The 14,051-nt window shown below is 42.7% G+C and overlaps 1 protein-coding gene across 1 annotated transcript; it reads left to right on the top strand.

The window, feature by feature from the left end:
- Nucleotides 1-254: 254 nt before the first annotated feature.
- On the top strand, nt 255-13,674 carry nucks1a (nuclear casein kinase and cyclin-dependent kinase substrate 1a). The gene is given in 9 exon segments (XM_034532754.1): nt 255-565; nt 2,824-2,873; nt 3,641-3,681; nt 3,683-3,732; nt 5,292-5,338; nt 5,465-5,614; nt 7,658-7,807; nt 8,300-8,452; nt 11,144-13,674. Coding segments are annotated over 9 exon segments (909 nt in total). The 5' UTR covers nt 255-548; the 3' UTR covers nt 11,395-13,674.
- Nucleotides 13,675-14,051: the final 377 nt, after the last annotated feature.

Raw genomic sequence — 14,051 nt, 5'->3', positions numbered from 1 at the left:
TTTTTTGGGAGCCACTGGATTAAATGTTTGCATCCAACCTGAGGGCCTCTTTTTGTTTTCTTAACAGTGCCGGTTCAACCGAGCCTGCTGACGGAGGCGGGGGAACAAAAAAAAAGGCTAAAAGCGTTTTAACATGCAGCCAGAATGGCCAATGGGAAGCACGGTCGTCGTTCAAATCGGCCAATGAGAAGAGCGGAGTGCCGTTCTGCGCCTCTCATGAGCCCGCAGGGGCGGTGCTTGTCCTGGAGGAACCCACCCCTCGAGGCCGCGGGTTTGGTTGCACACGGGCTGCAGTTTCAGTTTGTTTTATTCACCATTTTGAGTAGCTGAGGGTAAAAAAAAATTAGGAATATTTGCGTTGGGAGGACGAGTCGCCACCGTACCTTTATTTGCACGCGCTAGCTCGGACGGCGGAGTTGTGCGCCAAGCTCGCGCCCCTCGGTGTTTTGCAGAGCGGGAACCAATATTTTTTTTTTTGCCTGTGCTGCTTCTTCTCCCCCCCCCCCCCTTCTTTCTTACATCCCTAACCTCTACAGTATTCCTGCAAAATGGCAAGACCAGTGAGGTAGGTGTGCTAAATATGTCCTCCGTTCTCCGTAACGTTCATAACGGACACCGCGCTGGTAGGCTTCACACAACATGCACGCATCGACCATGCTGCGTTTTTTAATGAGCTGGGAATGTGTTTATTTCATGAAAAAATAATGGGAATGTGTGCGCGTGTGCTTCCCAGGTCGCGTGTGTGGTCACCCTTCCCTTTTTCTAACATGGATCCCAGCGGTGTGGACGGTTCGCCATGTCTTGTTGAGAGAGAGATACACGCTGTGTCGTGTCTGTCGGGCTTCTTTTCTCTTTTTTTTCCGACGATGTGCATTGTTGGCTGCTATGTAGGCCAAGCGGGAAAATTAGGCGGTATGATTTAACCAGCTACGTTTTACGGCTCACTTCACGCCAGGCCTGATAATAATTTTTCCCTCTGGCTTGAGAATGAGAATATGGCGACCCCATTCATCCAGGGGAGGCTCTAAAAACGCCAACCCCACCCCCCTCCACCTCCCGAAAATGTAAAAAAAGAAAACGACCGGAGGAGGTGGTGTCTGGCCTCAGGATTTGAGCTTGTTGCCGCGCAGAAGAAATACGCCGATACCGTAGCGAGTTTATAGCGCATTTAGAACATTTCTGTCCGCTCAAAACAATAAAATAGTCTGTGAAAATGTCGTTGTCGGAAGACCTGGGCAGACCGGATACATGTTCAGGGCTGGCAGTAAATTCACGCTGCTGGCTGATGTCAGAGGAAGGTGGAGAACTACTACCCCCCACCCCCCGCGTGATTATAACGCACGAGGGCCCCTTTAATTCAAATTAAAAACGTCCCTTTTAACTTGATTAGAAGTCATAAGTATGCCCTCTATTAAAAAAAAAAAAAGTTTAAACTCGAAATCTCGCGGTATTTTGGAATCGTAATGACTCATTGTAGGCTTTTAAAAAGAAGAGGGTAGGGGGGTGGAACTAGAAGAGCCTTTAGGAGCTGTGTGGAAGTTGTGGAATGAGGTGAAATTATTGTGTTCATTAGAAATAATATATATATAATGCATTTTTCAGAACCACAACAACAATTAGAAGGACCCCCCCCCCCCTGATATCTCAAATTAATATAGCCACATCAATATCACCAAGACACCAAAGCCCAACCAATCTCCCCTGGTGCTGCATAATTAGACCATCTTCTATTTACCATCTTCTAAGTCAGCTTTTTTTGTTTAGGGCAAGTCAGGCCCTTGTGGCCAAGTCATTCGTCTCAATTAAAGAACATGCTATCACGATGCTCTTGATTTACTATTGTGATTTTACGGTGCAAACTTTGGCAGAAGAGTTAAACTTTTAGTAAAAAGCTGTGGTATGTGTACATTATACAATTTAATGGCACCATGGCAAGATTTCTGGACGTCATCTATATTCATATATACATGTGTTTGTATGTGTGTGTGTGTATATGTGTTTGTATGGATGTATGTATGTATATATATATATGTGTGTGTATATATATATATATAAGTGTGTGTGTATATATATATATATGTATATGTGTGTGTGTATGTATGTGTATATATATATATATGTGTGTATATATATATATATATATATATATATATATATATATATATATGTGTGTATAAATTTAAAGCCATTTCTAAAGGTTGCAATACCTGTTTGAATGTGAGTAGGAATCCTAACCCTAACAAGAGCATATGCGCGGACTTCCTCGAACATTGTCATGCCACCCAGTACCACGTAGAAAGTTGCTCTCTGATATTCCTGATATCTTGAATGGTAATGTGTGGAAAAGCTTGGTGTGTGTGTGAGCCGTTTCTGTCAATGTGACCTTTCCAACCACACACTTTAGATTGCGTTTTGAAAGGTATTCACCTAAATGAAGGATGATTTTATCTGCGGTTTACACCTTGCACCAACGCTACTTCTAGAGGTGTGCGTTACCTGAACTATAGTCGGCAGCTGTCACCCGAGGCGTCTTCACCCCTACCCCAATACACTTTGCCAGATTGGCCATGGAAACTGTAGAAAGTAGACCAGTGTCTAGTTCAGTGCCCCCCTCCTGGAGGCTATTTATGGTTTCTTAAACCAAACAATACAAACCAGGCATTCATACAGCGCTGACTTGTTGAATTGTGGACATAACCTCTTATATCTATGTAGCCTTCCACCCTACAACTCCCATTTGCATGTCTAATATCAGGCGTGGGCAATGAAGTAACTTTTTCCTGTGTGAACATAATGTGATGCAGTGTGTATTCTCCTCCACAGGAACAGGAAAGTGGTGAACTACTCGCAATTCAACGAGTCTGATGATGCAGGTATGAGATGCAATATTTTATTACCTTTTTCTTTCTTTTTTCAGCATGCAAATAGGGATGTCACAATACCAGAACATTAGTAGTGGATACAAATTCCATGATTCTCAATACGCAAATAAATCCCACAATACCAAACAAAAGAAATCCCATTTACTTCAACATAAACACTTATACTACCATGCTGTCTTGTTTTTTTTCAAATTTGTTATAAATCAATTATAATAGGCCCCATCTCAATTGATAACAAAACAAAGTGTACAAGATTGCGTTTGAACACATCATGTTAACAAAATAGTTTACCTCTGCCCAACACTAACAACAATAAATACCCTTCCACCCCTGCTGGTTTCAACACCAATTTCTTGTTTGTGATGGAGCATAGCAGATTTTTTTTTTTAGCGTCCTCAGGCAACGGTACCATGGCTGTCACGATACCCGCATTATTACCGGATTAAAACTATTGACAAGCCAAATGCAATTTCATTCTTTGTAGCATAGTGTAAATATACTGCATGCCGGTTTTGTGTTCTTTTCTTATCTTTGCTCCTGGTCGCTGAGAGTTGAAACTCGGTTCAACTCTGCATAACTGCCATCTGAAATTTTGTTTCATAGAAGACTTAAAATTATCTCTATTGAGAATCTGATAATGAAAGGCCAAAAGAGTGTAGACTTTGAAAACAAAAAGTGTGTGTGGCCAACAGCAAACCAGAACATGTCCTTGTATGTGGATTCATGCGGGTGAAATACAAAACTCTTGTCCTCTACAGATGAGGAGTATGGCGAGAATAAGCCCAAGAAGGTGCGTGCGCCCCCCCCGTGAGCCCAAGCACAAGCGCTCAAAGAACTCGCAGGATGACAGGTGAGTCCTCGGTGTAGATTGGTACCACCTTCTGCAGCATGTTTTTAGTGCTGTGACATTTTTGATAAATTTGTTGATTTTACGAGTTTCTTCTTGAAGGCTTGAATGATATAGTCGGTGCGGGTGCAACAATGCTGAGAGGGTGTAGGCCTGGGTAGAGTCGGAAATAGACCTTGCACGGCAGCTGGATTCTCACGATTGCATGAAAACCCGTCGGGTCTTTGAGGAAGGAGTTTATGTCTGGTAAGCCAGTACACAGACTAGTTGGCATCCTTTGAGGGGTTGCTGGCTTAAGTGTGTGCGAGACAACACAGAGGGGTGAAAGTTAGTCCAAAACATGGCGACTCCTGAAGGTTCGCGTAGATGCTGCAGCATCAGCGCTTTAAGAACTAGTGTATGTCTTGGTTGAAAGAGTGAAGAACGGCACCGAATGGTAAAAGATGTTTTTGCTCTTCCCCCGACCAGCTTCAGTAAGTGTTGATAGACTTGATAGTTCCTCTGGTCACCTGCCAAGTGACTGCACTATCCTAGACAATTTGGTCCTGCGTAACAAACCACCTGGCAGGTCAGGTTATCAGAGAACGGGTAGTGGATCACATACTCATTTCGGAAGGAAGAAAGCCAGGTGTGCTTTTGCAGTGTTTCAGGATTAGCCAGACTGGTGGGTGAGGGAGAAAGGAGCTCAGCTAGAGGAGAGTGTTGGGATGGGAGGAGACACTCATTTGGTTCATCTTGCTTGCAGATTATATTATGTTTTCCCTCTCTGAGCCCGGGTCGGTCCTCTTTAGCCTCACAGTCGGGGGGGAAATAGTCTGGACCAGCCACAGCCAACTCCTCCCCCTTAGCTGTGTCTTCGGCACCTGAGCTTCTTTTTTTTGGCTAACTATTACCTCGGTCTCTGTAATTTAGAGTTTAGTTTCACTCCTGTTTGTACTTTTAGATATCGATATCAGTCTTATTTTAGCCATATCACAGCTGAGTTAAGTTACCGCTGATGCAAACCCAACTTTTCCTGCTGTTGATTGCTTCCCATTAAAAGCTTTCCACTGGCAAACCAACAGGATTCTCTTTTATTGTGAAGAATATATAGGGAATGCAATGTGTTTCTTAAAAATGTCAGTGGGGCTTTGTTCGCAACGATATTTTATTACATTCTTTTCCATAACATTAGGTCTAATCCACAAGATGTTGAAATGTTCTGCATTTGGTCAGCGAACCCATTTGAAGTATAAAGTATTTCAGGGAGAAATAGTACAAACGGATGCAGTCAGTCGAAAAGAGCTGCAAGCCCGCAGATCCTCGATGCCCGCTTGACAAATCCCCCAAGTGGACTCTCTTAGCTTCATTATCAAACCGTGGTGGGCAGCATTTAATGGTGTCGACGTTGTCAAAAGTTATTGTAGAGAGGATAGGAAAAAAATCTGTAACTGTTTAATCTAAATTAGAACAAGCGTAGCCTTTTTGCATATTTATTTGAATAATAAAATGCAGATTAAAAAATATGTGCCTTTGTTCAATATCTCCATAGTTGCTAAGACTTTTTTTCCCTTTTTTTTCAGTGAGGAGTCTGATGAGAAGGTCTCCAAACCCAAAAATGAATCGGCAGGTGAGTCGAGTCTTATTGTCTAAATGTTTGGCTCAGGCACTTAAGTGAGAACAGCTGGAATTTGTATAGCGGAGGCCGAACACAGGTGAGCCGGCTCACTGACTCCCCTCTGTGTTGCTGCTGCAGATGACTTTGGCAGCGAGGAGGAGGACAACGAATTTGGCGAGGGGGAGGAAGATGGGGGAAGCGACTACGAAGAAAAGAAAGGCAAAAAGGCCAAGAAGGCCAAGGTGGAGAAGCCCGCCAAGAGGGGACCGAAGAGAAAGCGGCCTGCAGGTAACGAGTCCAGTTTCTTCCCGCTACATATCAAAGTTGCAAGGTTTTTGTGGTAAACATTTAAAATAAATACTGAATGCTGCTCATTATGTCTACTGTGATACACCGTATGAAGGATGGCGCGTCGTCATATGGGCATGCAGACGTTTATAGGAATCAGTTAAGTCCAATACATGATTAACAATATGAGTCAAATAACTTATTGGGATTTCCGGCATAAAGCCCCAACATCAAACTTCTCCCTTGTGCTCTTCATGGAGTCAGCCACGTTGTACCACCATGTTTCAACAGTAGCCCAGAACGGACAAATCAAACCCAATTTTCTAAAGCGAAGGAAATGCTTTCGTTTTTTTGTGCATTCTTCCCCCAATCCCCAGCTGATTGTGACGGATCGAGTCATTTGCCTCCAGTATTCACAAACCACATTCTGCTTTTGATTTATTCACGCTAGTCCAAGGTATGATTGATCAATCGGTTATCTGCCGAGCTCGAGTCTGATGGATCTTGATGTCTTCTCATCTCTCCGTGACCGATCAAGTGACTGTGATAGTCTAAACAATGTCCTAATTACCCATACATCTGCGCCCTGTCGGGTTTTAATAAATGAATAATTAACCCCTACACCAGGGGTATTGAACAAAAATTGTTCAGTTAGAGAAATTCCTCATGCAAAGATCTGGAACATCAAAAATAAAGTCAAATTGGTGCCAAATGATTTTGTGCCATATGTATTGAAGTCGCTAACAGTTGTATTACTGTCTGTATATAGACAACAACTGACTGTCAAATTAAATAAAGAAATTATATTAACATCTAAAAATATTTATTATTACATATTTTGAATTGGATTAATTATAAATATATCTTCTCTTATTTCAGGTAAATTAATACATAATTGTGTGAGCACCCCCCCCCACGACCAGTTCATACTTTCTTCCTAAACCTAATGATATAGAGAAGACAAATCCCGAGAATGAGTCCGACTCAGATTGTGAGGAAACGGTTGTGGCGAAAAAAGGCAGGAAATTCAGCTTTCGCGATGAGTGGCTGCGCGAGTTCACCTGGCTGAGGTATTTCAGGGAGACCAATTCAATGAACTGCAAATTCTGCTGTCGATACCCACAACATGCGGGGAACATGAAATTTGCTGATAAGACTGGCACTACACAATTAAAACACGACACGCTGATCAAACACAACACAACGCCAGTCAGAAACATAAAATGTGCCGCGACGTGCTCAATGAAAGTGCATCTCCAGTCGCATTTAGAAGACAAGAGGCTGCTAACCAGTGCGCCGAGGAGGCCGAATTGCTATTGAAGTTTAACACGGCGTATTTCATTGCCGGAAAATCGATGATTTTGATGCCAAAGGCTGTTGACATGTGGCTCAATCAGGCTCAACGTACAAGGAGGCCTAATTACAAGGGCTGGCCAACACAGGCACCTTATCCCCCACCAAGGGGTGATCTTTTGTAGGACGTGTTAATGCACAAGTTATGTCTACAACTTGTTCTGTTGTCAGTAGAGCATAAATATTCATTTTGTATTTTTAAGCTGTATAACTGGTGTATGTTATTAAAACTATTGCACAAGTTTATAAGATTGTATATTGTCAAATTATTTATCAATAATACAGTAAAAATGATGGGAAAACTTTGCAAGTCGAGTTATAGTGTGTGCCCCATAATTTTAAGTTAGGGGCCACTGCTCCTAGTAAAAAAAGTTAGTCTGGAGCCCTGAATCGGCTTTTCTCACGTTGGACCTTCTGTAAAAAAAACATCTACAGAACGACAAGGAAATGCTGAACAATTGTTTCACACTTTTATAGAAATTGATGGCATTGCCATTAAAACAATTACCATCCAGTTAAATACAAATTAAATTGTGTATTTTATAGATTTTAATAAAAGTGGGTTAGGTTTATGACACTAGTGGAAGTGGTCAGTAATTTATAATGTCCGCTCTGCTAAAAACGGCTGCATGAAGCATTTTAATAACACTGTTGTAACCATTTTTATTTTACACTATGTTCTTTGCGTAGATGACAGTGATGACGATAAGGAAGTGAGTCGAAAGCGCACAGTGCGCCAGGCGGCCTCCAAGGCCGTGTCCAAACAGAGGGAGATCCTGCTTGGCGATGCGGGCAGCGAGGACGAGGAACACGAAGACAAAGAGGAGCCCTATTTGGACCGTATGTACAACTGTACTGTACCGGCGTTAGTAAATGATGATTCACTAGGACATCGAGATCCTGTATCGCTTCTCCAAAGCATGATCATTTTTTATGAATACTTGACATGCAAAGATTCGTGATTAGACAGTGGTTAATTTTGTGTTCTGTGTAAGCTAGCGGTGCAACAGATCATAAAACTCACAGATCGGCTCAGCATTTAAAAAAGGTAGAAAATCTCAGTTTTAGGGATTGATCAACTTTGATTTTTAAAAAAATCCTGTCAATTCACACTTATCAAAGATCTGCGACTAGAAAAACAAACTGTTTTTTATATTTTGTATTTGTACGAGTCCTGGTATTGTGTTGACCTGCTCGACACTGTGTTAGTGCACATTTAACCCTGAGTTAGGATTTGTCCGCGCACCCCCATAACAGGAAATTGTAGTCGCATTAGTTAGCCCGGCACCTGTGTCGAAATCATCCTCATGCGTCCCTTTTTTTTGTGTTTAGCTGACGAGTCCGGCAGCGATGAGGACTTCATGGTGGAGGATGATGACGATAGTGACTATGGCCGCTCCAAGAAAAGGGGCAAGAAGGTGATCCGACGGGGACGGCCGGACAAGAAAGAGAAGAAAAGCCCCAAGCCCCGACTAAAGGCCACAGGTGAGAGGTCCAGTCAGGCTCCAAGTACAACTCCTGTATGCGTTCAGCGACTTGTGTGGTTTTTGATGACTTTGATGTATTCATTTTATGCCAATAATGTTAGCACATTAGCTTAGTCGTTCTGAATTATAACCTCAAGCAACTGATCAGGTAGTTTGTCAAATCTATACTATGGTTGGTGGACCAAGATTTTCTAAATTTTAAAGTGAAATGCATCAATCAGGTGCACTTCGAGAGCAACATTACGAGGCTTGATCTCTTGTTCTTACAGTAGTGGAATGTAAGTGCACTTAGGCTACTTAAGTACATTTTAGTCCACTACATTTCAGAGGGAAATAATGTACCTTTTAACTTCACAATATGTATTTGACAATATTAGTGACTAGTTGTACCGTTTTGTAGATTCAGATTTTTTTATACAAAACAGAAATTAACTAAATCTAGCCTAATTAAAATACTAATTAGCTCCACCGTTACCAGCTGAAACATTGAAGTGATAAATGTGTGTGTGTATATATAATTATATTTTGAGCCCTTTATGAACCCTTCCCGTAAGTCGGCATTAGATACCGACTTTGCCCAAGGGAATTACCCACAATTCATAGCAATGTGACGTTAAACATACAGTTACCAATGGAAGCATGGAGGCGTATATATATATATCTATCATTTTTTATTTTAAGCACTTTTAGGAACTTAGTATATTTTTATGCTTTACAAAAGTACTTTTTACATTTTTTATTGCTGGACTTTAACTAGTAAGAGTAATTTTATAAATAGTAAATCATTTATTCATAGACACATTGGTCATATAGATATAAATGGTGGCGAAATGGCAAAAAGAAGCTGACACAGCCAGAGCCAAAAGCCACTTTACGAGTCGCTATCCCTCCTTTAAAAATAATTTGGGTTCATTATGAAACTGGCAAAGTAGACTTAACTTCAGAGGGTTGTTCATATGGGTTTTTGTTTACATGCCTGTAATCGGGGCACTATTTCTCGTACCTGGCTAACGTGGTTAGCGGGATCATTTTCCCGATGAGATTACACAAGTCAGGGTTTTCGGTTCCTCAAAGCTAGTTTGGCAAAATCACCATAGCAACACATCCAAACCTGCTCCAGCGCAGGCTCATTCAGTCTAGCTGGATAAGCTGGCCATATTCATGTGAACGCAGTATTACTCATTTAGCTTGTCTGACATGTCGCCATGCTTCTTGTCTAGCCCTCACAGAGGTGGTGGTGTTGGATGTTCTATGATTATGGTCTGGAATTCCTCATATACGTTCATGATTATCTCCTGTTCCTCAGTGGAGAAAAGGGAGGCTCTTCCTTTTGAGTTTATTTTCCATTCTCGTTCAAGAAAATCATGGTTTCAGTGATCGACGCTTCCCCCTTTTTGAAGTAGGGCGGGCATGCGCAATTATCCTGTCAACTGACATCTGGTTCGAATTAACGACATAGTTTGAGCGCGGATCAGCCTTTGAGAAACCGGGATAGCCTGCTTTCAATCATCGTGTTAATTTAAGCTGGATAGTACGACATTTGATCGATTTAGTTGAGCCACGTACGAGAAATAGGGCCACGGTCTGCTCTTAACAGTAAATATTGCTCTAAAGCACAGCTAGTGGTGTCCACTGGCCCCAGAACAGAGAGGTACAGCCAGTGAGAACACAAGACATGGCTTAGGGCAGGGGTGGGCGAACCTTTTGGCTCAGGGGTCACGATGACTTTTAAAAACGGGGCCAGTGTTTGTGAATCAATATGAATTACAAGTAAAAGCCTATAACTAAAAAGTAAAGAAAACGTTTCAGTGGGAACAGTGTTGTTGGTCCGGGGCAGTGCAGTCCTGTGGGTTTGATGTGCGTTTGTTATGCCGAGGAAAAATACTCTGGATGCAGCCGGCAGTTAATTTTACAACTCTAAAACTCTTGTAGTATGAACCCCGTCTCCGGCGACAGAAAGTGACATGCCAAATTTAAATAATCTTCGAAAGTTAACGTTTTACGACGTAATTCCAAAGGATCCTGAACACTAAGAAGCGGCGCTTTCCAGTGGTATGCGGTACATTACGGTAATCGCTTGCCTGTGAGGGGAGGGGTGGAAGTGAGTAGCGCAGAGAGTAGCAGGCTGGAATCGCAGCCTGATAGGCCTGCAGAAAGCACGGCACGCAGTGCTGTCGCGCTTCTCCGTTCCCGACTTGAGTTTCCCGAAGCACGATGGCGGCAACAGACCAGCATCGATGTTTCTTAATGCTTATTTATTGCTCAGCGCTCTTTTAGGCTGTTTGTGTGTGCGCTCTCCTGCAGCAGAAAGCGTTACAGCAGTCTTTAACCTGCCGTGCGGTCGGAGGACAGCGTGTGTGTCCTCCGACCGCTGCCTTCCGTGTTCTGCTGCAAGAGAGCGCAGCACGCACGCAGCCTAAAAGAGCTCTGAGCAATAAATAATGCTGGTCTGTTGCCGTCATTGTGCTTCGGGAACGGAGAAGCGTTACAGCGGTCTTAACTATAATTTATAATAATTATAAATTATTATCCGGCGGGCCGGATTAAAAAGCCCAACGGGCCGTAGTTTGCCCACCCCTGGTGTAGGGGCACCTTGGGGGTGATCCAAAAACGTAGTATCGGGTACATTTAGAGCACTTAAAACCAAATTGGATGATCAAGAACCGGGTTTGTCTTCTTTGCTCCCCAGTAACCCCCAGCCCAATGAAGGGAAAGGGGAAGGGCCGCCCCAGCGCCAAGGCCCCGGAGAAGAGCTCGCCCAAAGAAGAGGAAGAGGAGGACCCCGAGAGTCCCCTGGAGGAAGAGGAGGAGGAGGCCGAGAAGAAAGAGTCCTCCCCTGCCCCCAAGACAACAAAGGAGGCCGCGGGAGGAGACGAGGAGGAGGAGGATGAAGAGGAGGAGGACGGCTCAGAAGAGGAGGCGCCCTCTGGAGAAGACTAGAAGATGGTACCTGCCGAAGCCCATCCTCCCATGTCTCTTTCTCTGTCTCTTCTCAAAAGGTTTTGTTTTCTTTCATTGCTCTGCGTTTAGAATCTTTTTTTTTGTTGTCTCCTGGTGGCCTGGCTCAATGGTTTGGACTTGGTGTGCTTTTTTCCTTCTTTTTTTCCTCCCCACCAACCAAGACATTGTGCTGATTCTCATGCGTATGTAAGGAGTCACAGCCCTCCTGTCATTATCACTTACATTCTGCGTTCTAGAGTCAAAGTGTCTTGCCTTTTCCAAGAGCTCAGTGCTACTGGGCATCCGTCCTGAGTGTGAACAAAACCACTTCCCTTGTCTGTCACTGGTAATCCCTTCTCTGACATGACTGGCAACGCGCGCTGTCCAGTTTACTTTACTAATATGTGCGATTACTGGGAGTATTGTGCAGGGCTTCTCAGTATCGAGTTGCTGAAGCGCCGTATTTACAAAGCGACGCTTAAGTCAACACACGCGGGGCTAAAGGCCTTCACCCTCTCTTTGGTCGCTTGTGCTTTTAAACCAGGAGCATGTTTTAACAGGGCAGCGTTAGCTAGATAGTTCTTCTGAAAAAACCTGTGCTGTCAGTTGAAGCAGTTTTTCCTTTTTTAATTTGTATTGTTAGGTCACCCTGTTTGTTTCAGACTGTATTGGTGCTGAACCCCTGCTGCTTCGTAGATCAGTACAAACTGTTTAAGGTGTTCTCTGTAGACTGGTGGAGTGGTGGGTCACCGCTGAGTGTTCGCCACACGCTGGACTGCCACTATCGCACGTTTCAAGCCGGCGTGTGTGTGTTTTTTACGTACTTGTTTAAATTTGTATGCTTGTAAGAGGGTCTGGCTTTATTTTTCTCTCAGCCCATCTGCTGCCTATGTTAAACGGTTTTCGGTTGTTGTATGTCGGGCTTTCTCAACGACGCGCGCCATTACCACGTGACGCAAACCCCGCCCCCTTTCAGAACACATGAGCCCCCTAACTCCTTGCATGGCTACATCTTCTCAGCATTCAACCCCTTGTGCCAGGCACCCCTAAATCTCGTTTTTTTTTTTGCTTTTATTTTAATAAAATTCAAGAAGAGATGTTTGTTTTTTTTGTTTTTTGTTTTTGAGAGTTAAAAAAAAAAAATGAATGTTGTTTTTTCTTCTGTCGGTTCATTGTTTTAATTCTCTATTCAGATTTTTTTTTTGTAATGTTTGTTTTTTAAGAAAAGAAATAAAATGTATCTTGATTTTAAAGAAAAAAAGTTGACCCTATCAAATCTGTTCTGCCCTGTGGTTGGACCAGCCATCCCTCTGTCCTTTCTTTCACTCACTTATTCCATTTGTTTGTCTATTAATGCCTTGATTTTCATTGAGTTCAGTTTTCAGTAGTTGTTGGAGGCCTGAGAATGTAATCTATCCTCGTGTTTTAGGTCCGTGCTAGAAGCTGCAAATTCGGCTTAGAACAAGTCAGCGATTCCTCTGATCAACTGACCATCCAAAGCCATAATCGATCTCAAAACTAGTGACTCGTGATCAGGTGCAGAACTCGTGAGACTGTCCTCTTTTTTTTTTTTGTGTGTTTTGATCAAAAAAATAAAACTGCATTATTAGGCGTCAGTCAGGAGAATTTTTGATTTGTTCCATGACTGCACTAATCAGTCCTGGATGTGTACAGGACACACCTGAACTAGTCCTTGGTTCCAGAAGCACATTCAATTATTTTACGACTGTCCGTAGCTGCTTAGTGTGTTTTTCTCCGTCCAGGTCCTGAATTGGCACGAAATCCTTAATGTCATTTTAAGACAATTTGATATAAATAAGGACAAAGAAAATGCTCAGAGAGCTCTGTTCGCAGGAAGATCAGATGCCCTGTCGTTGGCATCGCTGATGGGCTTGACAAGAGGTTCCTCTCCATCATCCCACAGGAGGCACATGGCATAAGGCTGTGAATTTCTCCTATCCATTTGAAGATTTCTTCTGTTGTACTGTTTTTTTTTTTTAACTTTTTTTTTTTTTTTTCTACCTTCAGTTGTACTGGCAATGTTAATGTAAGCCAAGTTGTGATTCCTACAGGAGACCATGAGGAGGAGCTTTTGTCCGTAGTGTGGAAGGGGAACGCTGAACTAATCTTTTGCATGTTGTGGGGGAAAAGTGGAAATGGCAATATTGTGGTCTGACAAAAAAAAAAAAGAAGAAAAATGAGTATTAACAACGACAATGTTGGTAATGTTTTGGTTTCCCAGCTTCTAATAAAGGCAACCTACTTTTTATACGGATTTAACTACTTGTTTTGTGACATTGAGCTTTGTAATATTCGGTGTCTGCCACCCAGTGGCGCTGTGTGCAACAATGGCCGACTGTTTTTCTATGTAGCTTTCTGATCAGCTGAACAGACATGCTCCATGATTGATTAGGGGAATGTTTTTGAGGCCATCATAATGATCGTTTTGGTCAATTTTAATTTACAACCAATGGAGTGACAAATCTGCCTGACGCCCTCATCAGAGCACGTCAGCAGGAGACGAAATAAGTAAAGGAATCGATACGATGAAGAGACAAATAGAAAAGTACAGATGGGTGTAAAAACAACAGCTACATTTAAAGGGAACACTGGTTGTGTGCGCAGTACTGCATATGTGAAAGAAGTTGTATAAAGCC

The sequence above is a fragment of the Cyclopterus lumpus genome, chromosome 5 (assembly GCF_009769545.1).
Source record: "Cyclopterus lumpus isolate fCycLum1 chromosome 5, fCycLum1.pri, whole genome shotgun sequence".
NCBI classification, from domain to species: Eukaryota; Metazoa; Chordata; class Actinopteri; order Perciformes; family Cyclopteridae; genus Cyclopterus; species Cyclopterus lumpus.
This window is presented reverse-complemented; position numbering and strand designations above follow the sequence as displayed.